Here is a 27,985-nt window from a genome sequence, read left to right as displayed (position 1 = left end):
TTTCAATTTACTGATCTGAAAGAGATTTTCTAGATCATTCGAATAATCACTTTATAACCAAGTACAGCCCTGAAATTTTAGTACCCAATCTGTATCATGACGAGGCTCACACTGGCACCAAGCAGTACTGCTTTAATTGTCAAGGGACTAATGGGAAAAGAACAGAGGTTGACTTAATACGTAAATGATGCATTCTTGTTAAGTGAAGACTGAATGACAATTTGGTACTCAGCATGAATAAAGGTTTTGTGGTGAATCTGCAGATAACTGAGTGAGCACACAGCATGCAGGGGCACAGGCACCCCAAACTGAACAGTGCCACAATTCATGGTACAAGCAGTGATTTCATTAATGGGCCAATCGTCTGGCACATTAGTGTTATTAATTGGAATTATTATTGGTTTTAGAGTGATATTTGCATTTTCTTTATAGATCTGTTTTAGTTTTAGGTTGTATACAAGTTATAAGGATAAAGAGTTTTAATCAGTTTCATGTTTGTGCATTTAAAAATAAATAACATCATGATAAAAATAATTTAAGTCAGCACTAGGGGATCTATAAGAATTTTCTTCCTATACAAGGGTCCCATATATTATTTAAGGTTCAGAAACACTGATCTAAATGATTCGTTTTATATACACACAGTATTCTCTGTTGGAACAAGGCTTGTCCTTTGTAAGTTCAAATTGCTTCCGTTTGTAAAATGAACTGAAGTCAGCTAAGACAGCCATAGCACTTTAGTGCATGCCACAGAAAGGGTCAAGAAGTTCAAAGGAGAGCACAAGCTCAAGATTCACTTAAGGGAGGCGAGAAACAGTCCTATGAGAGAGAAAAGCACCATAGAAGGGAAGAGAAAAACACACACACCAAAATTTTATTTGTTGTGGATACTGGCTGTCTTTATAGTAGTTAAAAGAACATATGGGAGGAGAGGAGGCTCAAAGGGACATGGTTGGGACATAAGAAAGGAAAAAAAGGAAATACAGAATGTAAGCTTTTCATCAATGTTGAATTTCGTGAACTCCTTAACTGCACTTAATGGGACTGCATAAAAGAATGTTCTTGTTCATGGGAAATGTATATATGAATTATATTGTTTGTTCAAGAATGTGTGCAGCTTGCTCTCATATGTTCAGAAGACAGAGCAATAGATGATGGATGACAGGGAGGGAGGGAGGGAAAGAAACGGTGTGACAGGATGTTAAAGTTGGCGGATTGGGGTATCAGAGGAGGGGGGTCGGGGTATGCTGGAGTTCTGTGTATGGGGTTTGTATTGTTTTTGCAACTGTTCCTGTAAGTTTGAATTTATTTCAAAATAAAATAAAAAAAAAAAGAACATATGTGTATAATTAAATAGCTTTTATTGTGTGACCATGTTATTGTGAAAACCTTGTAACTGACACTCCCTTTACGCAGTGTATGGGTAGATGAGTAATAAAATAAAGACAAATATAAATACATATAAAATAAGGGGGGGATAAGAGGTATGGGATATTTTGGGTGTTCTTTTTTATTTTTTTTTCTCTTTATTTTGGAGTAATGAAAATGTTCTAAAATTGACTGTGGTGATAAATGCACAACTATATGATGATACTGCGAGCCACTGATTGTATACTTTGGACAGATTATATGGTGTGTGAATATATCTCAATAAAATTGCATTTAACATTTTTAAAAAAAGAAATATGAACAGACATGGAATCATAAATTAATTCTGTAAAACTCAATTTTAAATAGGCTATATATAGAGTAAACCAATGAGACTAGTGTAATCTGGTAAAGTTTTTCTTTTCTTTTACTTTGTGTTTTGGCATAGACAGGTTTTTTGATATGAAGGTGTATTTATTAACTACTTTGTGCTTTTGTTTTTAAAAAAATATTTTCATTTACATTTAAAAAGTTTGAAGGCAAAACCATGGATTTTGCAGACAAGGCTACTTTAAGCGGCATTTTGCAGTGAGATAGGTGAAGTGTAAAATCCAGGGACACATACAATGATCCCCTTTAAGTCTGGACCCTATACTTCAATTATTTGTTTTTGTTCTTTTATATTTCATATAGTTGTAACTGTTTCAAAATTTTGTGAAATAAGGTAGAGTATAAAGAATTAACACTACTCATTCTCAAGAGGGAAAAAAACACTCACCCATTGGCCAGTTGTCATACACATGTTTTGCTATGTCTGAAGCAGAATCATTAGGAGAAAAGAGGAACTCTTTCGTTTTCCCGCTTACCAAAATGAGGCGCAAATTTATCTGGAAAAAAAAAAAAACAATAACTCTTTTAAATATAAATCTTGATGTTTTAAAGTAAAAAAAATAATTCATTGGCTTTTCATTTCAATCACATTCTAAATTATTGCTAATGCCATTTACTGGTTATTTTTATTTAAATTCTATTAAAACTTTCTTAAAAAAAAAAGAATGGGCACATGATTTTATTTCCTACTCTTCAAAATGTATATAATTTTCAAATATATGTATTTGTCATAATAAATGAACAAAGGAGAAGTGGAATTCATTATGCTTTTAAATTCAACTACCTCAAGAATCTTCAGAATTAGACTTCTGCAGGTTATTACTATTACTATGGAGTACAGATTTTCTATTTCAAAATTAATAAAAATGTTGACTACAGATCCCATCATTAAACAGAAAAAATTTAGTTGTACTCTACGTTCTTAAAAAAATAACAAAGAGAAAACAATAAATTATATACAACTTTTTATCCTATAAACTTCATTGGAACCTAAACAAATCAATCAGAAAATATAATTGTAAAGAACTTTATTATGGTTAATGGAAGAATCAATAACCGTAGCTACTTTAATCTCAATTGCATGACCATTTGTTTCCTTGGGGGTATGTGTATGACAAAGGATACAGATTTACTTGCAATGAAAACCCTAAGGGGGATAACAGAATTAAAATTTTTGATCCACTAGATTTATGCTTATAAGTCACTTTAAAATTTTTAACTGCTGTGATTAACGTGATGTTATTTTTGAAAACCATTTCCCATTAAATCACAAAAATACAGACATGGTTTTCTGGATCTCTGGGCCTCTGTTAAGAGTAAAAAAGACCTTCCTAAAACTTGGGTCTGGTCCAGAGCCGAGCTCTGGGGCTAAGCAATCTACCCTAGATTCTTTATAGGTAAAGAACAGAGAATGTCATTGTACCTCTCTGAATTGTGTCTGGGAGTCACCCAAGCTTTCCTCTACAGTTACGGATATTTTTTTTTTCTTATAAAAATACCAGAAAATCTGCAAACTGGCAGAGTTCACAGTGAATACACTGGTGCCCACTGACGCACCATCAGGATTCAGGGTCCTTGATTCCCTATCTACTACCACCACCAGTAACATTGGCAATGCCCATCTCTCCTAGAAAAATGCATACACACAAATAGTTCTGCATTCAACTTAGTTGGACTCATATTCAACCTGTATGTTATGTCTCAGTAAACAAATTATCAAAAGACAAAAAGTTGAAGAAAAAAATAATCCATGTTCTAGGTGAAAGGCCCTTTTGATACATTTGAAAAATTTCTTACTGCCTTTTCTAACTAGAATGAAAGTTAACCCCAAAAAAACATAATATAGGGAGGGGAGAAGAATCTGATGAAAACGCACTGCTGTAAAGAAGTCACATGATCCAAAAATGGTGTAAGTTCCTTTTGAACAAAATTCTAGCAGTAGTTTGCAAAAGCTATTAAATTATAAGAAAGCACCATCTAATTTACTTCCCACAGCAAATAAGAAATCAGTGATTCTTCAAGCAAGGAACCTAACATCTACATGACACAATGTGAACTTTACTTTTCACAGATATATCACAATTCACGGCCATGCTTTTTATGTATGAATACTGATAAATACATATTATCATCTGAATTTATATGGAATCTTCTAATGGTTCCAAACCACTTTACAAGAACCCATTTAGTTGTTGTCTAAAAAATTATGCCCCTCGTAATGGTGCAGCTACATGTGTTTAACCAGAAAGAAATATAACAACTTCAAGCTTTCTAAGAGTTACATGTGACATGAACTTAACTATTTCTTGGAATCATGTTTTTAAGTTTAAAATGGATTTCTATTGGGCTTTTATTCAAGTTATAATAGTGTGAAATAAAGAAGAAAGACAAAGGAAAAAAAAAAGAGACTTAATTCTTAGAATCTGTAAAGGTGAAACTAATCATACTTTATACATTTTCCCCAATACCAATCAATATGGAAATGGAAAAATAAATGATAGTACATCCTCACCATGGAATTCCATGAGATAGAGATCTATTTAATTTGATATAGAAAGATGTCCACAATATATGAAGTGAGAAAAGGGAGACTATAAAACAGTACTGTGAAAGCAAAAGAGTACAAGTCTACTCCAGAAAAGAAAAATATAAAATAAGAAACATGAGGCTCACTTTAGGAAGGGAAGCAGCTTTTAATAAAAGGGAAACTATTTTTTGGATCTAAAAATACTTTGTTCATTCATCTATTGTTATAAATCCCTTCATTGTGCTATGAGAAGCTAAAGAATACAGAATCTTCATGGGTGGCTGAACAAAGAACCTATTTACTAACAAGTTTAAGAAATGGTGTAAAGTTTTCTATCTTAAATGAAAACTTTGTCTCCTGCCATTCCATAAAGAAATCAGGACTTCCTAATGTCAAAATATTTTATTTCAGAAACTTGAAACAACATGCTGATCTCTCATCTTCCTGGTAAGCAGTTCACAAGTTTACAAACTTGAATTAAATAAAAGTTCTTCTGACTTTCAAGGCCAAAAATACAAAGCAGAGCTTTGTTTCTATAGCATGGGTGTGTACATCTCACACATACAAATGCATACACCACAGTCTAGAAGACTCTGCATGTACCAAGTATCAACAACAGTTATTTCTGCATTAAGGTTGGTCATTAGTTTCTTTGTTGTTTATTTCTACATTTTCTCTTTTTTACATTTAGTCTGTATTACTTTAAAAATAGAACATAAAATAATAAAACTATTTCAAAAAATATCCCTTAATCATTTCAGAATATTCTTAATAAATGTATTAATATTAAACACTTGTTAAAGCTCAAGTACTATATCAGGATGGGCTTTCAAGGCAATTTAAATGAAGATTTTCTTGAGCAGAATTCTCCTTGAGAATATAAAATATATAAAAAGTTAATCACAGAAACATATAAATATCATATTTTAAATGGAGGTATAAGATATTCCTGGATCCTTGGAAGACTATTCACTGACTTCTGTTCCAAAAGTTTGGGCTGAAGGAATCATCATGGATTTTCCCAGTTTCTCTTATTTCCTCTTTGTTTAAAAACCAAACAACATACACACACCCCACCCCATAAATACATAATACTAACTGGGTTAAATCCTGCAAAATTCTCAGCATTTCCTATTTTAAAACTGACATATATCACTGACTCCAACAAACTAATATTTTCTTTTCATATTTCAAAATCAATGGTCTAAAGAGGTTATGTATATCTAAATATATATTTAAATAGCAAAGTGCTGGAAACTTTTGGCTTCTAGATGTGTTTGGCATAGGTTTAGGAAAAAAAAAATTTGTCTTTTGGGTGGGCACAAACTTTTCAGTTTGACACAGCCCCTACCTAATCCCCGTTTACTCACACTGGCCTGCTTTATGCATTTATACCTGCCTGACCCCAGAAAACATTTGAGTTTGTATCTCATGGTAGAGTCTGAAAGTGGCCTCAGGTGCACAAAAAGAAGGGTAACATTCTGAGTGAGAACCTAATCACCCTTCTCAATGAGGAAGGGGAGAATATGACAAATGCAAGAGTAGTCTGTAAATACATAACAGTAAGAATTTATCAAATCTTATAGTTACAACCATCCCAAGCTGAAAATAACAAAGACTGTTTTCAGGGAAAATGCTTATGTCTACCATTATAAATAACAGCAATAAATCCGTAAAATTAAGGTGACAAATAAAGTAACACATTGACTAAAACACTTTCAGTGCCTGAACACTGCCTGGCACATAGTAGGTGCTTAGGAAGTATTTGTTCAATGAAAAATATTTCTGTTTCTTCAGTTTCAGGATGCAAATTGAAATGCAGAATGGAAAGGTTAGAGCTCAGATTCAAATCCAGGTTCAGCATTCTAGACATCATATTGAATGGACAGCACATAGAAGAATGGGAGCAGATAATAATCATTTCTTGGAAATGACTGGTTATGTGGAGAGCTCCATTGGGTAAACACCTAAATCTTAATTTGTCAAGCTCTGGATCTTTACTGGCAGCAACATGCCACAGTTTATATAAACACTATCACTTAGAAAGACATTTTGAAAAATAAAATTAATTCTGAGCTACCATATTAACATGTATATTGTGCCCAGTTTTCAAATGAAGAAAAACCCTGGGTTATTAATATGGAGGAGTAATGACAAGTCTTGACTTAGTCCAAGATTTTTATCTATGAGACCATCTTGTTCCTAGACCAGAAGTGTGAATCTGCCTCAGTACGCAGCCAAGTGTCTCCTAGGACTGTAACACCAAAGGAGGAAAACACTGACATCCCATAATCTCATTTAGAAGAAATCCTGAAAGCAATGATGCAGATAAACACCTAAATATACACGGTGGTCAGCAGTTAACTGTTCAAAATTTATAGTAAGAATCTTCTCAGGCTTATTCATATAATGTCAATTATAGCTCCTCTTGGTAAATGTATGGCAATTTTTATTAATGGGAGCTATGTACCAATTATTGAAACATTAATTGATGAAAAGACCATGGTACTTCCTTGAAATCAAGCTAACTCAATCTACAAAATAGCTTAAAATACCTCTGCTTGTGAAGTACAGGTTAAAAACAAGTCTCTTGTTTACAGCTTAAAATGTGACACACCTCATAAACATACCTGTCTAAAAATAAAACCACTCATCAGAACTCTGAGTGAGCCAGTATGAGATGGAGCTCCTATGATGAAATAACATTCTCAGGGGATGGGATTTAGATCACCAAATGAATTATATATTTTTAAATTACTTTTGAGGCAAAACAAATCAAAACAAGACTTTTACTGAGATAGAACTACCATGATGGTTTCCTGTAAGGCCAAGAAAAAGAACAAGAACTCTTCCATGCATGTCACTGCAAGTTTTAACAGTTTGCAGTCAGTTTACCATTTCTTTTTGTTAGATTAGATCATTTGGGAGAAACCACATCTTGAACTTACTTCACATACTTACTCCCACACTTATTCAGGCTGGGAGAAAAATTAGGGGAAGGAAAGAGGGGGAAGGGAAGATGAAACTAACAGGAATGGTCTTTGAAAATGAAACAGGCAATGATGGATAGGGATAGTCTTGCCCTTTGAAAGAAACATAATTCTTTCCACCAAGAGATCAACATGCTGATCAGAAATGGAATTTCCTAGTTCTCTGCGAGTTTCTTAAGAATAAAATGAGTACTGGGGTATTACTCCATTTCACATGTGAGGGGTGCCTTGGGAAAAGCTATCAGCAGAAGGGCTTTTGCTAAAATAGTGCCATTCCAGACTGTTTTTGCTCTAGGGCAGCAACAAGCATAAGGAAAAGGTGTTAGACCCTCTTTCCAAATCACTTTTAAAAACTCTCAACTCACCTCAAAGAAATTATACTGGGTAAAAACACTAACCTCAAAAGTTTACATGCTGTATGATGCCATTTATATAACATCTTTGAAATAACAAAGTCATGGAGATGGAGAGCAGATCAGTAGTGGCCATGTGTAAGGAAGGGGGGAGGGTCGGGAGGGAGGGATATGGCTGTGATCACACAAGGGTAGCATGCAGGATCCTAGAGAGAGAACCATTCTGGTTCTGGACTGTGGTGGTGTTCACACAAATCTACACACAGAACTAAATATACCCATCCAAACAAGGGCATGTAAAGCTGGAGAAAACTGAATGAAGTCCATGAATTTTATCAATGTCAATTTCCTGGTTGTGATTCCCTATCACAGTTACATAAGATGTTCCCATTAGGAAAACCGGGTGAAGAGTATCTGGGATTTTTCTGTATTATTTCTCACAGCTGCATGTGAATCTACAATTATCTTAAAATAAAAAGACTACTTAAAAAAAGCAAGCTCTCAACTTGCTAAAAATTTATATGGTATTATATGTCTGTCTCTGCTTGTTTTTTCTTAATAGCATCTGAAGATGAATAGCAGTTTTTAAAAATAATATTGTATTAAAATAGCCTCTTGATATAGGAAAAAAGATGTAAATTTATCAGTGACTTATTTTAAGCCATGCTATGAATTTGAACATAGATAAGCATATTTCCCTTCATTTTCTAGAGTTAAGGATTTGTAAATGGCATACTTTGAATTTTTGTTAACTTCTGTAAAAGAAACATGGAATGAGGGCAAAGATAAATGTGTCCACTTTTCTATAAAGGACTGATTTCAAATAAAAATTATGCAAACAACTGCAGCACTGGAATACAGTTATTATATATTTAATAAGCTTTCTTTTATTTGTTCAGTTATTCAAACACTTTCTGAGATAGACACCGTGTTTGGTGACCACATTACAAAAAATTAATATTAAATCCTTTAAGTATTTCATAAACTTGAAGCTATGAGATAATTACAGGGGAGAGGGTAACTAGTATATAAAATGGTAGGTGTGCAATAAATATTTGCTGACTGAATTGACAAAATAATATAGAGGAAGCTCCTGTGAGTTTGAGATTCCAGAATAGGACCCGGTATAGTGAGTAAAAGTAATAAACCTGACCCCGTTCGTTCCTAGAGTGGCTCCCAGCATGCCAGGCAGTGGGCCTGGTTATGCCCCAGCCCCTCTGAGAAGCAGGTGGCACTCCCATTTTTGAGCCGTGGGAATGAGCTAAGAGACATGCTCTAGTAAGTGGCAAGCTGACAACTGGACCCAGAAGTGTTGACAAGGTACATGCTGTTCAGCACCTGCTAAAGTGAACCAGGAGGACCCCCCTCCCCGAAATTCCTTACCATGGTTTACCTGGCCCCTGCTTACCCCCACACACCATTTTTACCCCACTTCGCTCTATTCACGGGCATCGGCTTTCAATGTCTCAAGACTGCTGGGTTCTTACTTGCCCCAGGCCTTATACACGTTCTTCCTTCTGCCTAAAATGCTCCACAACCCAATCCACACACTTTGGCTTACATAGGTTCGAAAGGAGATGGCATGAGCAAATCCCCTGAGCCTAATCATGCCTGGATGAAATAATGAAACTGAATTTTTTTTCCTTGCAATTTTATTGAGTTATAGTCACATACCATACAATCATCCAAAATGTACAGTTTTTCACAGTATCATCATATAGTTGTGCATTCATCAACACAATTTTTGAACATTTTCATTACTCCAAAAAATAATAAAAATAAAAATAAGAATAGAAATAAAAGTAAAAAAGAAAACCCAAAACAACCCCCCCTCCCCATTATTCATTTACTTTTTGTCTCCACTTTTCTACTCATCTGTTCATGGACTGGATAAAGGGATTGTGAGCCACAAAGTTGAAACTGAATTTTTGACAGAAGAGGAGGAAAAGAATTTCAAAACAGAATTGAAGAAGCCACAAAAGTACTCCTACTCCCCAATGAAAGGCGTAAAACTCGTATTTGTGAAGAGGTTACATATGAAAACAGAGAACCCATAAGAAAAAAAATCTGGATTCCCACCTATGAATTCACTCTTACTCAGGACTGAGGCATGGAGTCCTAAACTAAGTACACTGCGATTTGTTAAATGGACTGAGGCTATGGGACCATTTTCTACACTCTTTCTTGCACCTAGTATGATGTAGAGTCTAATACATACTAAATACTAAATCTTTACGGGTAGAAAACTCAATGGTATTCCCTATTTTTTACTGTAGCAACATTTGCCTATCTTGAGATGTAGGTAAAGGGTAGATCAGAGGATTCTCTAGCTTAAGTTCCAGAGTAAAACTTTTACATCATTTCATTTTACTTGGAATGTCACTTTCCAGAATATTAAACTCATTTTAAAATTTAAGTAGAGGAACTATATTCCCAAGCAACATTTAATACTTTCTGAATTCCATGAACCATTCAACTATTTATTAAATTATTTTTGAGTGCTGAACATGAATAAGAAGCTGTTAGGGCTACAAAGATGAATTAATAATAAATAATAATAGTTAGCCTACTTGATTTCTATGCAGATTGATTTTTTTTTTCCTCATCAGTGAAGAAACAAAGAAAACACTGAGTTCTTATGCAACTCAATTTATAAAGCATTTAGCATTTGGCACATGGTAAGTGTCTACTCAGTTATTAGCACAAAGTATCAATCATCATCATCATCACAACCATCATCAGTTTAGTAGATCACATGATAGTAATTATATAATGCCTTTGTTTTGCCTTTGTTTAAATACATTGTAATGCATAATTACTTTAAAATAAGTTTGGGAAACTTTGCTAAAATTAAAATTCTATGAGAAGACTGAACTCCATTTTCTTGAGGATTCCTGCAAATTATTCTTTAAAATTATATATTTTTCCAAATCCTGTAAACTTAGAAAACATGTTGCTTCTGAAATTAAATTATGGTTCTATATCCCTTTGAAACCTGCATATAGGATACAAACTGGCAGCTTTAACCAGATTACAATATACAATGGCAGCATCTAATACACTAAATGTAATAACAACTAAATAACAAATTTTAGTGAAACCAAAGCACTTTCTCTGGGGCACTGGGTTTGTAACCAGGGAAACCTTTGTTTTGAGGAGGATTTTTAGGTCTCATGACTCACTAAATTAAGAACAGTTCAGTACAATTGTTTCTATCCAACCAAGCACTGAAGCTATTAAACTATAAATAAAAGAAAAGGAGCTGGCATACACAAAGCCTTAGAGAGGACACTGAGGGGAACAAGGAGGGTGTTTTTTTCTATATTCATAATGAATTTTTATGTGTTTCAGGAAGATGACAATTCTTTCTTTCCTCTGTCCATTTATCATTGGTGGAAAAATGATGGTAGAAGCCTTCTGGGTAAGACAGCCTTTGAGAACGAAAAAAAAAGAGAAACTAAAGAGATAATGACAATTACATGCAATACATAATACTGAATGGGTTCTAAGAATGGAGGAGAAAAGGTCAAAAGAACAATATTGGGACATAAAAAAACCTGGAATATAGAATATAAGTTTTATATATCAATGTTAAACTTCTTGAACTTGATAGCTGTACTTACGATGATTATGTAAGTAATTATTATTATGTAATTATTATTATGTAAGTAATTATTATTCCTTGTTCGTAGGAAATACACATGGAAGTATTATGTGTTCAAAGAGTTTTACGTGAGCAACCTGCTCTCAAATGTTCAGAAGATAGATAATAGGAGAAAGAAAGAATGATATGGTAAAGGTGGCAAAATGTTAAAATTGGTGGATCTAGGTAACTGGGGGGCATGGGAGTACATTGGCGTTCTCTGAGGTTTGTATTATTTTTTCAAAGGTCATGTGCATTTGAAAGTATTTCACAATGAAAACCTTTTCTAAAAGTTGACAAATACTCAAAACGCAAAAAGAAAAAAAATTCAAACAAGTTTCTTCATTGTAAAACTTCTAAGATTCTTTCATATGCCAAAATGCACTGTGACTCTCCAAGGTGAGTGGAGAGTGGTAGTAATACCAGAGAGTTCCAGATTCTATTTTCAGCTGATGCTTCAAAAGAATGAACACACATTTGTTAGACAAGGCACTAGGCTAGATGGACTCTGTAGAAGATACGAGCCAGATACAGTTCCAGTCTCAACAGTACTTCGGGTGTGCTGTAAAGCCATTCCACCACATACAAAGGTCATCGATACTGATATTTGTTTAGTGGTTTTCAAATTTGTTGGGCATGGTGTATTGATGCAGGAAAAAATTTTACTTGTAATAGAAAGTCAGACATCAGTCCTACTGCATAGTATTTTATCTGAAAAAAAAAATGCTGAAACAGTGGTAATTAAAAGTCTACACCTATCGTTAGAGGATGTCAGAGTTATTCCCCCGTTTAACAGCACAAGTGTTGATTAAATATTTGTATCACTATTGTAGATCCAGAGATGGTCTTTAACATTAATTAGACTAAAATTCACGTAAGACGGGCATTTAAAAATACAAAATTGAATAAGGCTTTTCTTTCCCATATACTTTCATGAAAACACGGGACCAATGGTTTAGACTTGATGCTATTGTGGCCAGAAAAGAAAATAATTTTAACATGTGCCTTTGCCCTATAAAAGGGAAACTAATGTTTCCCTGAGGGATTGTCCTAGATGGCTGTTAAGGTCCCTTTTGGCTCTAATATCATATGATTAGCATCAAACAAAAAAGGTATGTTATTTAGAAATAGATCTATTTTATTATGCATAATAAAAGTAATATACATAGAACACATATTCAGTAATGATCAAGTCGCTCCTATCAGTCACACTTCATAATTGAATTAAAAGAGATGGAATGATGCAAACCAAACCTGTGTAGATTAAATGAAGCCACACTACTGAACTGTACTCTTTAAAGGTCACTTAGGACCATCTAATAAAAAAAACAAAGACGTTTCTTCTCATTTCTCAACATCCTTAGTCTCTCTCTGCAACATTTGAAATAGTTGGTAACTCCTTTCTTCTTGAAAACCTTTCCTCACTAGGTTTCTATAATTCTACACCAAGTTTTCCAAAGTGTGTTTTCTGGAACATGTGCCCCCATGAGACATTGCCGGGAGTGGGGGGGGTGGAGGGTGGGAATGTGTCAGTGTTCAGATAAATCTGGGAAAGACTGCTTCATATATTCTCCTCTTGGAGACTTGCCAGGGATATTAACATATTAAAAACCCAGAGAATTCTTGCAGTAAATGAATTCGTTTAACTCTGTTTGACACAGATGCAGCATTTGACCGTAGAATCAATTTTCTTTCCCATTTTACCTGTTACTATCCCACAGGCCTAGTTTCTGGTGAAACATACTTGGGGGAATGCCATCCCTGCTTCTCTGATCCATCACTCTTTCAGTTCTTTTTCCTCTGGTACTCCAAATACAGCTTTTCCAACGTTCCCTCAACAATTTTTTGTTCTTCCCAACACTCTATCTCATCCACTCCTAAGGGTTTAACTGCCAAATATTTGGCACATTCCCAAACTAATTCTCCACGGAACACCACTTTCATTTTTCCAACGGCCCAGTGACTCTTCCTAACTGGACATCCTGCTGTTCCCTCAGATCAGTATGTTTATATTTACACTTATTTCTACCAAATAACAGGTATTGCTCCTGACTTATTTATTGCTGCTAAATTCTCTCAGTCTCCCAGGCACTTGGGAACTCAGAATCATCCTTTACTCCTGTCCTTTTTTTCTTACCTCTCTTTACCAAGTTAGCAGATTCTTTCCAATTCTCTCTGCTGCCAATCTCTCACTCCCAATCCAAACCACACAATGCCAAACTGTCATCAGTTTAACGTGTCAATGTTACAAACAGGTAACACTTTCTGATCACCTTTAAGTACTCTGCAGTGTTGTGATGCGGTACACAGTTAATCCTCACATCCCTATGAAACTGGTATTATCATTTCCATTTTACAAGTGATAAACTGGGACACCAAAAGGTTAAGTAACTTCTTAAGGTCATACAGTTCACAATTCAAATTTCTCAGTCCAAGTACTACTATTTCCCCATGCAAATTTCTATTCCAGACAAACTGATACATGTGTTACAAAGCTCACCCTTACAAGAATCACCAGATCCTCTTGTCCTGTTCAAATGCCACCTTTGGAGCATGTGTGTCCATTCCAGCCTGCAGAGCTCACTCGCTCCTCAGAGTTCCATCTCATCACTGGCCATTACATTAGGGCGACCATATGTCCAAGGTTGCCTGGGACAATTTTTATTTATGTCTCACTACTACTATCAGCAGTGACCCCTTTGCTCAAAAGTACTTCAATTTAAATAATAAATTATAATTATAAATTATATATGTCACATCATTTATTATAGCAAGATACAGTTCATGTATATGTTTTAATTCTCTGATTAAATCATGGTCTTTAAGGCAGAGACTCAATCTTAAATTTTTAATATTTCTCTGAGCACCAAATAGTTTCTTACTTGTGTGGCTATAGAACAATTTTGAAGATGAGGTACTTTTTGCTGTATTGTCCCCCTCCCTCAACTAAATCCTGCTTTTAGATCAAATAAGGAGTGGGAAAGGCATTTTAAATTAATTCATATAGTTACCCTCAGAGAGCGTGTCTGGAAAAAAGGTAAGTATTTGAAGATGAATGAGCCGTATACCAGGGAACACCAGACACAGCCAACATTCCTAAGAGAGTTCAACAATGTGAATCGAAGAGGATAACTTGACATATAACCAGGAAGTGGATCTATCAGCAACTACAGATAAAAAATGTTTCCTAACATTGTTTGCTGTTATGTACAGTTAGGGGATGACAAACTCACTATTTTCCATGCACAGTTTTCACGGAACACAAGCTTGAAACAGACCACAGTGATAAAAAAAACAATTGTCCTGAAGAGGGAAAAATGAAAAAGACCTTTAAAAATCACTCTGTTCTTTACAATATGTTTGTCAGTCAACTCATTGTTCAAAAGTGAAGCAATCTCTCCTGTTAAGAACACATTCTCTCTACCTCTTTGTTGCTCAGATGTGGCCCTCTCTCTCTCTAACTGAGCCACCTTGGCAGGTGAACTCACTGCCCTCCCCGCTACGTGGGACCCAACTCCCAGGGGTGTAAATCTCCCTGGCAATGCAGGATATGACTCCTGGGGATCAATCTGGACCCGGCATCGTGGGATTGAGAATACCTTCTTGACCAAAAGGGGGATGCAAAATGAGATGAAATAGTTTCAGTAGCTGAGAGATTTCAAATGGAGTCGAGAGGTCACTCTGGTGGACATTCTTATGCACTATATAGATAACACCTCTTAGGCTTTAATGTGTTGGAATAGCTAGAAGTAAATACCTGAAACTACCAAACTCCAACCCAGCAGTCTGGACTCCTGAAGATGATTATATAATAATGTAGATTACAAGGGGTGACAGTGTGATTGTGAAAACCTTGTGGATCACACTCCCTTTATCTAGTGTATGGATGGATGAGTAGAAAAATGGGGATAAAAACTAAATGACAAATAGGGTGGGATGGAGGGGATGATTTGGGTGTTCTTTTTTCACTTTTATTTTTTATTCTTATTCTGATTCTTTCTGATGTAAGGAAAATGTTCAGAAATAGATTGTGGTGATGAAAGTGTAACTATATGATCGTACTGTGAACAGTTGATTGTATACCATGGATGACTGCATGGTATGTGAATATATTTCAGTAAAATTGAATTTAAAAAAAAAAAAAAAGAATACGTTCTCTCTTTCTCTGAAGAAAGCGATTGTTTCACCCTGCCTGTTCCCTGCAGCCCTATTCAGCTCCCTCAGACAATCTGCCTCAACCTGTGACTAGTGACACTGCCACCTGGTGGTGCCCCAGACAGTCATGACCTCACGTGCTCTAAACATTGCGATTCTCACTTATAAATTCCCGTCTGTAGAACATTCCTGAATTCTTACTTGAATACAATTGTTTTACTAATTATTATTTATTAAATTTAAAATCCTAATAAATAATTATTTATTAAATTTAAAATCCTAATAAATAATTTATCAATTTACTTAGAATTGGTCTGACCAATCCTAAACAGCAGAGGAATGAGGTAGGTCAATGTGGCAAATGCATCAAAGTCACTATGTAGTATTAACTCCAATTCTCACTATGCATAAAATTCTGCATCTATGCACACTTTCTAAGCTAAGAATGTTAATTAGCCTAATCATTAATTCAGTGCTAGTCACTGGAGGTGAATGCATCATACTATTCATGTATTCTTAAAAAACCTGAATGCTCATAAAATACAGTTGTTACAGAATATCAATCCAGCAGCACTGAAACATTTAGTATTACCTTACAGAAAGCAAGACAAACGGCAGTGGATAGCTTCAAAGGGGAAATAACAGAACTAGAGTGCTAAAGTGCAAAATAAAGCTAAAAAGGAATACCACAAGCAGGAAAGATCGTTAACAACAGATTAGACAATTACACAAAGATGCAGATGTGAAAACAGCAGGATGCATCCTTGCCAGAGAAACAAATTCAAGAACTAAAGGATCTCTGGCGCTGAACTAGAAAATATCACACTACTCTTCTTGCAAATTTAAAAATTTTGGTTCAGAGTTTTAAAAAATTTGTCTATGGTTACGAAGAAATGGTAAGATAGAAATCCAAAAAAAAATTGGCTCAGGTTTATATGAATCATGACACCTCTCTGACTTGGACTATATGCTCAGCAATGTCTTATTTTTAGCATTTCAACAGCCTGTGCTCATGTCTATGAAACACAATCCTCAAGAATATGTGAGGAATTTCAGACGCTGCTACATTATATGGATAACAACTCAGAATAATCATGAAACAGATGCAAAAAGTCGGGGAAAGATGATGAGCCTCTGGACTCACGGCAAGACCTAGTGACAGTTCCTATCGCTGCATTTCTTATATTAGAGCTTTTTTATTTTCAGAATATTTAAGACATTAATATTTGAACATTTACAAATCTCTGAAGTTAAGTGGTGTCATCACTTTACTCAATCAACTAATGTTTAATGGATTGCTCATGCATGTATACTTAGGTTTTACTTCTAAACCTGTATGAGCAGGGCCCTACGTAAGCTGGAGCACTTGGGACTGAACATTGGTCTCCAAAATGCTTCCCAAATAAACCTAAGTCTTTCTGACTTAAAAAACAAAAACAAATCTCAGTCAGTTAACCATCAGGGCAAATACTGCCATGAGTTCTCCTAATCACTCCAGAAATCTATCAAATTAACCTCTGACCCCATTCCTTAGTGTTGTCTTGTAAGTTATACATACTGTGTGTAGGGTAAGGGCTTGTTAGTTTAATCAGTTTGTTTTCTCTAACTTGCCCTCCACCACTGCTTTCTTGGTACTGCCAATCATGGTAGCACCATCTCCTCATCCCAAGAAACAAGAATGCAAAGAAACTGTTAACAAAGGATCAAATTGGAAAGGTTCACTGGTGTGCTTGCTGCTCCAGCTGTTCTGTGAAGACAAGAATGGGACAGGGGAGAAGGGCTGGAGAATGGAGAGAAAGTCAGCAGTGACTCAAACTGGAGGGAAAGAAATGAAGGGACAAAGCATCTCCAAGTGAGAGGGAAAAGGATCTCTAACTCAAGGACTGAGGTGAAGCGTGAATGCCTTGTTGACTTCTTAACTTGCAGACCATTTGGAGGTTAACAGTTCTCAAAAATGTGGGTCACCCTGTGTGTGAACAAGAATGTGACAGAAAACTCTTGCCCCCTGACCAAAGTGTACCTGAAAAAGCAGTTGGAAAATTCCTTTCAGGTGGCAGAGCAGTGGGTGCACAGCCACAATTCCACTGTTTGGACCCTCAAATTAAGGACAATGCCTCCTTCTCCCTTTACTTGCAACTTGTCTTCAAAGGAATCGAATCTCAAAATGGTGTGTAACTCCTTGTGAGATATATTGGCATTCTTAAAATTACACTTCTTATACATAAATAATTTGCCCAAGATTGCTCCAAGTCAACTAGTCCAAGCACAAGTTAAACTAAAATTCCAAGTCAAAGCTTACAATTGTACGCAGTCAATACTGAGGAACATTTATGAAAAGTGTACGAGTGATGGCAGTGGAGTGAGATGTTTTGTTTTTTAAAATAAAAAATAATTTAAAAGTTTTTACTCTTAGTGGCATTAAAAATAATTCAGTTGCTGCTCAATTCCGATGCTAGAGCCAGGAAAAAACAAACAAACAAACAGGAAAGAGAACAGAAGATAAAGTTTGAAAGATCCAACGCAAATGAAGAGGCATATTAGGGGTGCCTTAACAGCTACAACTCGATGTGCCAAAAGGCTAAAGTAATGAGTTGTCTTTGGAATACACTATTTAGAGGTTTACCTTGGTTTTGGTTTTAAAACTTAAAATTTGATTTTTGAAAATTACAAATTCAAAAAGTTAGTCCTCCCTTAAGCTTTTAAAGTTAACTTTAAAATTTTACTCAATTTACAAGTCCGGCAAAATATAACTGGTAGCTTTGGTTAATTACTTAGATTTTAAACTGCAATTATAAATCAAATGGATTCTATTTCCTTTTTAGATATTTCAACCAACTGATGATCTTCCCAATTACTTAATCATTCTTATAAATCTAATAAATTAGAGAAATGGTGAACCTTAAGTTCTCATGAATGTTCCAGCACTGAACAAAAGCTTGTAAGACTTTTACCCAAAAACCACAAGTCAAAATCAATACTCAATTACATATTTTAAATTGGAATTGCATTTGTTAACAAGCACATGAGAAGATCTTCAACATCATTTAGTCACGTGATTAATTGTTGAGATAGGGTGACAGGTACACAGTGGTCCATTACACTATCTTTTATACTTTTATGTATGTTGGAAACTTTCTGTAATGAAAAGCTCTTAAAAATTGGAATGAAAGAGACTGTGTTTTCTTAAATATGGAAAGTATATAAACTACTAAATATGGAGAGATTGCTTATTCTGTGCATTCTTTTTATACATAATTTAAAATCTCCTTTGGTGTAAAAGATGTTTGTCTTAGAAAACAATTACATCATCACAAACAATTTTGGGACAACTTTTCCATGTAATGTTTAGGGATACCTTCTCAGCTGCTAAGGTTTCTTCAAAATCAGAGAGGTCCTGATGGGACAAGGGTAAAACTCCTGTCTCTAGCTGTTATACCAAAGACTCCATAACTTACAGGAGATGACAGTCAAATCCCTTAGCAGCCTGTTACTAACACAAATGATGTCTTTCTGTAAATGAAAAAAGAAGGTTCCCCTTCCTCAGGCACAGTAGCCTCTGAACAAGACATCTTGTTAAATTATTAGTGATGATCAGCTCATCTGCCAGAAAGTTGTCAAAAAACAAAACAAAAACACAAACATCCACCTTTGCAGCCAATAATTACAAGCATATGGAAAACTTTCAAAATAATAAAAGTTGCCTCTGATATGAATGGTGTCCCCTTCCTTAGGTGGAAGAATCTAACCAACCATATGTAGAAACTCTGACCATTTGATTCAAGTTATTTACTATTAATTTACATATAACTTAATTTTTCTACCTACTCACAGACATCTATAACCCTTATGTAGGTGGTTACAACATTGACTAGATTTGGTGTTTATTTGGATCTTAAGACATGTAAATGACTTCCCATACAATTCTACAATAACTTTAAACTTACTGGAATATGCATCTTTTCATATAAACAATTTTTAGGGCCACAATTTTTTGAGATGTTAAAATATTGTATGATTTCATTTTTTAGTCTCCTTCATGACTTGGTCTGAATTGTAATCACAACAGTGAAGGCCACTCTACTGAAAGGTATTATGTGCAGATTCTTTCAGCCTCTTCACTAAGTACTATTCTAAAAATCCAGCTGCTATTCTCCAAGGGTTTCATCTTCTAGATTTAGGGAAATTACAGGAAGGTTTTAAGGGAAAACTTGAAGTTAGGAAGTATCTGTCATATAAAAGAACAGGGTTTGTAAGTGTCTCTTTAACCACTAACATTTCGATTATAGTGTCATGGAATAAGCAAGTTAATGTATTTATAAATTAATTATTTGCAAATTAATTAGTAGAAATGTTTTACAAAAACACACCTATCAAAAAACTCTAAAGGAAAAAAAATAATGTACTTTGCTTATTCCTTGTATGTTAGTACCTGTTGTTTGTCTTGTTTTTGTTTCTTCATGAAAATTGTACATTTCTTCCAGGTCAGAAAAATTATGTGCTGGGTACTTTGCTATTTTGTGATGGAGACCTTATGCTCACAATCAAGGAAACAGGCTTAGGTGGTGAGTAAACTCTGGTTTGAAGAGTACAGACAGAATATGAATTTAAATGTTTTTACAGGATATTTTCATCAAGATGTGGTGGTTATCTGGTGAATCCCTCCCTTTTCCTCTGTCTCCTAACATATTTGTGTCCACTGGCCAGGAAAGCATGGGAGATGGATGTTACTCTTCTGATTCTACAATGTATTTTCACAACCTCAACATTTTCAAATCTATAATTTAAAACACATTATATGCATTATCTACATGTATTTGGGAGATGCTTTGATTTACATATATCTTAATTTACCTTTATGGATATTGCAAAGATCAAATTTTTTACATGTATTTATTGCAAATTCTAAGACCCTAAACTGTTAGTCTTATTTATATTTAAAGAGTAATTAGCTTCAATGAATGAGAATGACTGTCCTTGATTTGTCCTTTTCCTAACCTTACTCATTTACTTCTTTTCTTATATGTCAGATTCCCCATACATTTAGACCTGTAATCCTCTGAGTATTAATTAAACATGTATGTATCTTATATTTTCTCAATCAGGCCTTCTGCTCCTGTTTTTACTTCCTTCTACTTCCTCTCCACCATTAGCCAGTTTTTCAGAGTGGGTCTTTGCAGTGGCATTATTAGATATACTTAATGAGGGCATGGAACAAGTACTGAGCCGGCAGATCATCCTCCTTCTAAAGTGCGTCAATAAAATCATCAGGGGCCACTAGAGAGGAAGAGGAAAATACACTGGTTACCATGATCACCGAAGCGGTCCATAACAAAACACTGCAGCTCCTGAAGAGGTGACCCTACAGGGGCGAGGCAATAGCCCAAAGACTTACAAACAACCCTTAATAGATTTTTCACAACCCTTAATAAACATTATTATTTTGATAGTTTAAATCAGAATAAGGTAGCCTGAAGCAAGTGTAATTATAAAATATGTGAAAAACAAAAAAGTACTATGCTGTGTGCATAGCACACAAAGTGTGCATTAATTACTTCCCAAACGAGGGAAATTGAGCAAAGGAACCCGAAAACTTTAAGACACTTAACAGTGCTCATAAAACTGTCTAGTATTTTCGACATGTACATTATTGCTGGTGATAGCAACAAAAATAATAGAGCACTTGCCATGCATTAGAAACTGTGCTGATTACAATTACGATCAGGTAGACATTATCTTTATTTTCCAGATAAGGAAATAAGCATCGTATTGAAGTTAAGTGGCAGACTGAATACCAACCTGACCATGTCTGGAGCCCAAGATCTTAGGCTAAACAGGGTTTCTCAACCTCAGCACTACTGATATTTGAGAGCAGCAAATTTTTTGTTGTCAGGGTCTGCTTTGTGCATTGTAGGATATGAAACTCCATCTCTGGCCTCTACCAACTAGATGCCAGTGGCAATCTCCCTGCCCACCCAAAGCCCAAAGCCCAAAGCCATGGCAATAAAAATTGTCTCCAGATATTGCCAAATGTCTCCTTGGGGTTAAAGTCACCCTAGTTTGAGAATCACTGGGTAGCCCTTTTAACTTGTTGAATCATCAAGAACACATTGTTGGAAAAAACAAGGGCAACAATAACTTCATATTTTAAACCACTCAGCAAAAAAAGGATATTTCAAACCATTTGAAAATATAACTAACTGAAGATAGTATATAGTTCAGTAAAAATGTTTTAATCGTATCTAAACTCAATAAATTACACTCTAACATATTATTTTCTTTGCTTCCATATAAAAAGGCTATAAAATTAAGAGTCTGTAACAAAACTCGCAACTTTTTATATGCAGACAAGTGCATATGAAGTATCCTCTTTGACTGGATGTACACAATTGTTGTCCTTGGGAGGAAAAGAATCTGAACTTACATTTTGGAAGTATTTTCAGACCCAGTGAAGAACAACCTCCCTCTTCTGTTCTCCATCACCTCCTTTCTAATCCCCCCCCCACACAATCCTTGTCTTATTATTTTGCCAATCACATTTGGCTTTTTCTTTTAAGCCTAGAACAATAATATACAGTTTATCATCACTTTGTTTATCAGACATTGTTTGAATGATTTCACTTATTTTAAAAATAAGTCCAAATCTCAAAAGATAAAGTTTGCCAGAGTTGTGGATATCTTTTTTTTAAAGCCCAAAAAGTTGAAGTATTTCATATATTATAGAATCAGTGGATTGAGGATAAAGTTTCCTACGATGACATTTTGGGGGGGGTGGATATACTATTATCTGCATGTTTCAATTTATTATAAAATCCAATTACTGAATCATCATTACCTCTTGTGTTTCTATTTATGATTAAGAATTTTACTTCTCTACACATCCTACAGGGAATTCAAAACCGCAAGTCATTGCATTTCACAGATAACTTAAAAATTTAAAAATGCCTTTTGAAATACTAGTTTTGACATCTTCCTCTACTGGATTTATGACAAGAGATACCAACAAAGTAATTCAACTGATGGGTTTACATTTCAGCTTCTTCCCCTTCTGCCCCTAACTGAATGAATTAATCAACTGTGATGGCCGAAAGGCAGAAAGGCATGAGAGAAGGAGAGAAGCTCAGACAGTATACATACTACGGCCTGTAAGAAATGTTTCCTCTCTTTTACTGACAGAGCCCACTTTTGTAAATTGAAATGATGTAAAAATTTAAAAAAAAAAAAAAAAAAAATTCTGAAGGATAAAAAGCTATGACACAGAAGAATGTTTATTTCTGAAGCCTAAAGAAAAAAAAATGTAAATGGACCTAATACATGCAGAAAAAAGGGGAAAGATTAAAGAAAAATATGCATACCCACACAGTGGAATATTATGCAGCCACAGAAATTTATGAAAATATTTTGGTGTGTTGGTACATGCAGTCTATCAGCCTGTCAAAGCAACACTGCCATAAATAGCACACACTCTTTCAAATAAATGATACAATGAAGATGTGTTAGAAATTTTAACAAACGAGAGGAGTCAGGAGACAATCAACATGAATCATGACCAAATGCATTCTGACCTCCTATCAAATAAGCCAGTCAACGTGGAGTGCCAACTTGAATGGTCACATGCTGTTTTTTGAAGTGGGAGATTTTAAAAATTTGCACATAAGAATTCAGTGAAAAATTTACTGTGGTGAGTTGCTCCAACACAGGTAGAAAAAAAACAAAAACAAAATGCAAGCTTTTTTAACCTTTCATGAAAGAAAATGCTAGAACTATACCAGAGTCAGCTGGTATAAAAACAGCCAACGCTAAAACTGTGGGAAAATTCTGAAAGCTTCTGTTTGCTAAAGGAGAAACTAAGGGGAAAAAAGCCACTATTTAGACAGCTTTCGTTAATTATCCATTCTAGACGATTAAAATCATCTTCTAAAATCCCTTATACATTTTAAGAGGGCAAAAAATTATTACTAATTAAATGTTTAATATATAGCTAGCAAGTTAATTTTGTATCAAATTTATGAAAAAGTGTCACAGCATTTTTATTTGCTCTCCATATACTCAAGGAATACAGCCCACATATGCCCATTTAGTTAACTTAAAGCCTGATTTTACGATTTTAAATAATTGCAGAATTTCAATTACTGCACATTTGCCTTTAGGACATACTGCTGGCCATATTTTAATTTACTTGACCCTGAGTTCTTAATTAGGAATGCAATTCCAAACATGACCTTACTGTTACTGGAAAATAACTTCCAGTTTATTACATGATTTCTAGGAAACATGTTGCAAAGAAAACAGGAAATGCATGTCCAAACATACACATACATGCATGCATGCACGCACATACCCACACAATATTTACAAAGGCATTCTAATACCTTACTACTCAAAGCCCTGGATACTTCCATTGCATGTACAGCTGGGGTTTGGTTAATAGCCCTACGATTTAGTACCCATGACATCTTAGACATGTCACTTAAACTGATCTGGGGACTATAACTTCTCGATTGTCATACCACTACTGCCCATATCTTTAGTACTGTAGTTGACAAAATGTTTTCACATATATTAAATTCATTGGATGCCCAAGTTTCCCTCATTTTCTCATTTTTCAGATGACTTACCCAAGATCACATGCCTGGTAGCAAGACCAAGGCTTACATACAGGGCTTACGTACAGAAATACTGTATCTTACTCAAAAGACTATTTTGAAGGTCAGAGATTTTATATATATAAAAAAGCATTTTGTAAATTTTATAACATTTTATAAAAATGTAAATGAGCATATTATTATCATGTTAACTCATCAGAGAGGTAGGTAGTGATTACATTAAATGATCTGTAAAGTTATGTCTAGGTGTAAAACTGCACGTTAGAAGAGTTAAGTTTGTTTTTCCCATTAGGAACTATTTTTTAAAAAGCATCAAGATTCTTATTACCTAAAAACTATTAACTTTTTAACAGATTAGGATTATGCTCAATAGAACATACAATGTTCTTTCTGACTATTCCCCAAAATAATCAATAAAAGCTTTTCTCCATGGAAGCAATGAGAGAGAGAGAGAGAGAGAGAGAGAGAGAGAGAGAGAGAGAGAGAGAGAGAGGGAGAGAGAGAAAGAGAGAACCTACTATGGACACCCTGGCTACAAGGGGTGAAACACAGAGGGGTCTCTGACTTCACAGGGCTTACAGTATAGTGAGGAAGGCAGACAAACAAGTAACCAAGCTAAATACAACCGTGGGAAAGTGCTAGAGATGAAGTGCCACACTCTAGAATGGGGAACTGGGGAAGGGGGAGCTGCACTGAGGCCTCTCTGAGGAGGCAACAACTGCACAGAGACCTGAAGTAGAGGCCCACAAGGCAAAGAGAAGGCCGCAGAACCTTCTAGGCAGAGGGAATAATATATTTGAAGGCTTCATGGCAGAAAAGAAAAAAAACCTGGCAAATTTGAGGAAATAGAAGACAAACAATAAGGACAGAAGATAGTAGGTGACTGAGAAAAAATGGCACAAGTGAGGCTGAAGAGGAGCAGGGACTAAATCCCACATGGTGAGGAAGGCACTTTGGACGTTACTAAAAGGGAATAGAGGATCCAACCACACTGGCTGTGGCACAGATAAAGCGTTCCTTCTCTGGAGAACACGGAAGCTGGGAGACCACTTAGGAGGCTGCTGCAGTAGTTCATTTGAGACGACAAGAGCTGGGGCTGGGCAAGGGGCAGTGAAGAAGGTATGTCTCGATCAGGTACATAGTTTACAGGTAAAGTGACACAACTCACTGAGGTTTTAGAGGTAAATGATGGAAAGAAACTGGGGAATTGAGATGATTCCACACATTTGTTCTGAGCAACTGGAGGGACGGCGCCTATCTCTAGGGTGGGTCCTAAATGTGATATGTCTGTGAGATAAAAAGTGGAGATGTAAAATAAATAACTGGATATATAAGTAAGGAATTCAGAGGAAAGGTTTGGGTCAGCAATATAAATTTGGGGGCAACCAGCATTTAAATGGTACTTCAAGACTGAGAACTGATCCTATAATAGGGGTGAGGGCTGAACCCTGAAGAATGCTAACATTTAAAAATCAGATAAGGATTTGGCAGAGGAAACTGAGACAGAGTAGCTAATAAGGTAGCTGGAAAACCAAGTATGTATGTGGGGTCATGGACACCAAGAACAGATAGTGTTTAAAGGAGGACCAGATGGTCTACTGTTTTAAGTGCTACTGAGAGGCCAAGTAAGATAAAAAAGAGAAGCTCCCTGGATTTGTAAACTGGAGATCATCAGTGACTTAGAACAATTCCAGAGATGTGCAGTATATTTTGTACACAGCCTTTGTAAATAATTTAATGACTAATTACTATTCTACTGATAAAAATACAGGCATTTTCCCTATAAGAGTAAGTTTTTCTATATATGAATTAGATATTTTGAATTCAGTTAAAGAACATGATTTATCTTATTTGAACCAATATTGTTTCTAATTCAAGCTATGATTGGGAGCTAGCACTGTGCTTAGGAAGAAATAGATGCACACACCTGACACAGAGGTACAAAAAGCAATTTTGTTTAAAAGGCTGGCTATTGTGTTGGTGCTGTAATCTTTCATTCACTGTTAGCAATTTAGAATTTCAGGCTTCTACAATACATACTTAAACTTCCAGTACCTACATGTGGACCTCTAACATACTTCTGGTCAACAGGATAGAGATTAAAATACCTGGAGAGGGAGATCTGTTCTCAAAGTATTGCTAGAGAAAAGTCTTTTGCTCTTCCATCTTTTTACCATCTGGAATACGATGTGGTGTTTGGAAGTAGAGAAATCGTTGACCATGAGGAGAAAACCCACAAGCTAAGGAGGGTATGCCTGGTCCCTGAGGGCATTCTCAGGCCACTGTACCAGCCCCGGACTGCCACCTTCCAGATTTCTTGATGCAGGAGACATGTAAACTTGTTTTACATTAAGTATGATTTTGCAGTTACTAATAGCCAAATACAATACAACTGATACATGCCATGTTCCTTTCATTCTTCTCTAAGAGTATTTTTAAGTGAAGCAAGGTTTAACGCATGAAGAGAATATCATGGATATAGCAAACCCATCTGCAGCTAGGGGTGGCCATGTGAGCTAGTTCTTGGTAATACGGGAAGACTGATGAGGGCTCCTGGGAAAGTTAATGCTTTGCTGATAAGAGGGCTGAGGAAAACGGTAGTTGGGCTGTCCCTGACATACCCTCCACTCCATCTCCCCACCCTTCCTGCCTTTGAATCGGTTGGTATACCTGAAGCTATAGCAGCCATCCTGAAACCACTGGGCAGAAATGCCAAAGATGAAAAGCTCATCTCCAAAAAAAAGGGTAAAAATGTGTCTGCTTGATGACATCACTAAGCTGACAGACTTTTCAATTCCTCATGTGAGATAATTAAATGTCTTGATTGATAAAGTCACTATCAGTGAGGTTTTTAAATATTTTTGGGGGTGGGCAGCTAAAAGGATTCTAACTGACATACTCTATCTTCTATCAAATACCCAAGTGTCTTCACACTGCCCTCTGAATAAATGAAATTTTCTCTCTAATCTGGCTTTTCATCTCATTTCAAAACTTCTTCTCCAACGTATGTTAAAACTGTACTAATATTCTCATACATGGAATGCCCTACCATCTAAATCTTATCAATTCTTAAAGGCCTAGCTTAATTCCCACATCTTTCAAGAAGCCTTTCAAGTCCCCAGAGGACTGTCACAGGGACTATGTCTTGAAGTCTACAATTCTCTCCACTTACTACTCTTCTCTCCTTTATTCCATTTCCCATGTGAACCCTCCCCTTCAAATCAGCACAGTATTTAGCCAATTCAAAATTCACTTCTAAGAGTTTCAGGAACATCTGGGTTCTTGCTGCTGAACTCTTATTTCAAGCCTAGGTGCAAATCCACTATTCACACTTACCTTACTGCAAGTATACGCAGCTCATTTTCTCTTCTGGATCAATGAACGAAGAATAAAACGAGAATACATCTGGGAAACTTTTCCAAAATGCATATGGTGAGGGCCCCTGGTGATTCTGATGTGTACCTTTGGGTAAAGTTTTCTACTTCAGATATTCTAGAGTTGCACTGTGGCAAGCAATATGATAACCACTGGCCAAATGGGGCTACTGAGCACTTGAAGTTAATTTAAACTTATAAACTGATATATGAGATTGTTATTGGAAAACTTAAAGCATGCTTGGAACTTGAGTATGTGAATTTACTTTTTCAAGTGTACATTTTAATGACATCTAAATATAGACTATTTCCTATGAAATTTTAACATCAAATTGAGATGTGCTATAAATGAAAACTACACACTAGATTTAGAATACTTAGTATGGAAAAAATGTAAAATAACATGAATAATTTTATATTGGTTACATTGTTGAGGTGACATTTTGGATGTACTGGGTTAAAATACATTATTAAAACTAATTGTATCAATTTCTTTTAACTTTTAAATGTGGCTACTAAAATAATTTAAAATTACATAGTTGTTTATATTATATTTTTAATGGATCTCTCTCTAGTGAATCA

The 27,985-nt window shown here is 35.4% G+C and overlaps 1 protein-coding gene across 1 annotated transcript in view; it reads right to left on the bottom strand.

Moving 5' to 3' along the window:
• Positions 1 to 27,985, bottom strand: part of UBL3 (ubiquitin like 3) — a 66,772-nt gene that overhangs the window by 10,643 nt on the left and 28,144 nt on the right. Inside the window, exon 2 of the mRNA XM_037799947.1 lies at positions 2,147 to 2,255. Coding sequence (XP_037655875.1) covers positions 2,147 to 2,255 — 109 coding nt within the window. The remainder of the gene's footprint in view (positions 1 to 2,146; positions 2,256 to 27,985) is intronic.

The sequence above is a fragment of the Choloepus didactylus genome, chromosome 12 (assembly GCF_015220235.1).
Source record: "Choloepus didactylus isolate mChoDid1 chromosome 12, mChoDid1.pri, whole genome shotgun sequence".
Lineage (NCBI taxonomy): Eukaryota > Metazoa > Chordata > Mammalia > Pilosa > Megalonychidae > Choloepus > Choloepus didactylus.
The sequence above is the reverse complement of the archived record's forward strand: the minus strand, read 5'-3'. Positions and strand labels throughout refer to the sequence as shown.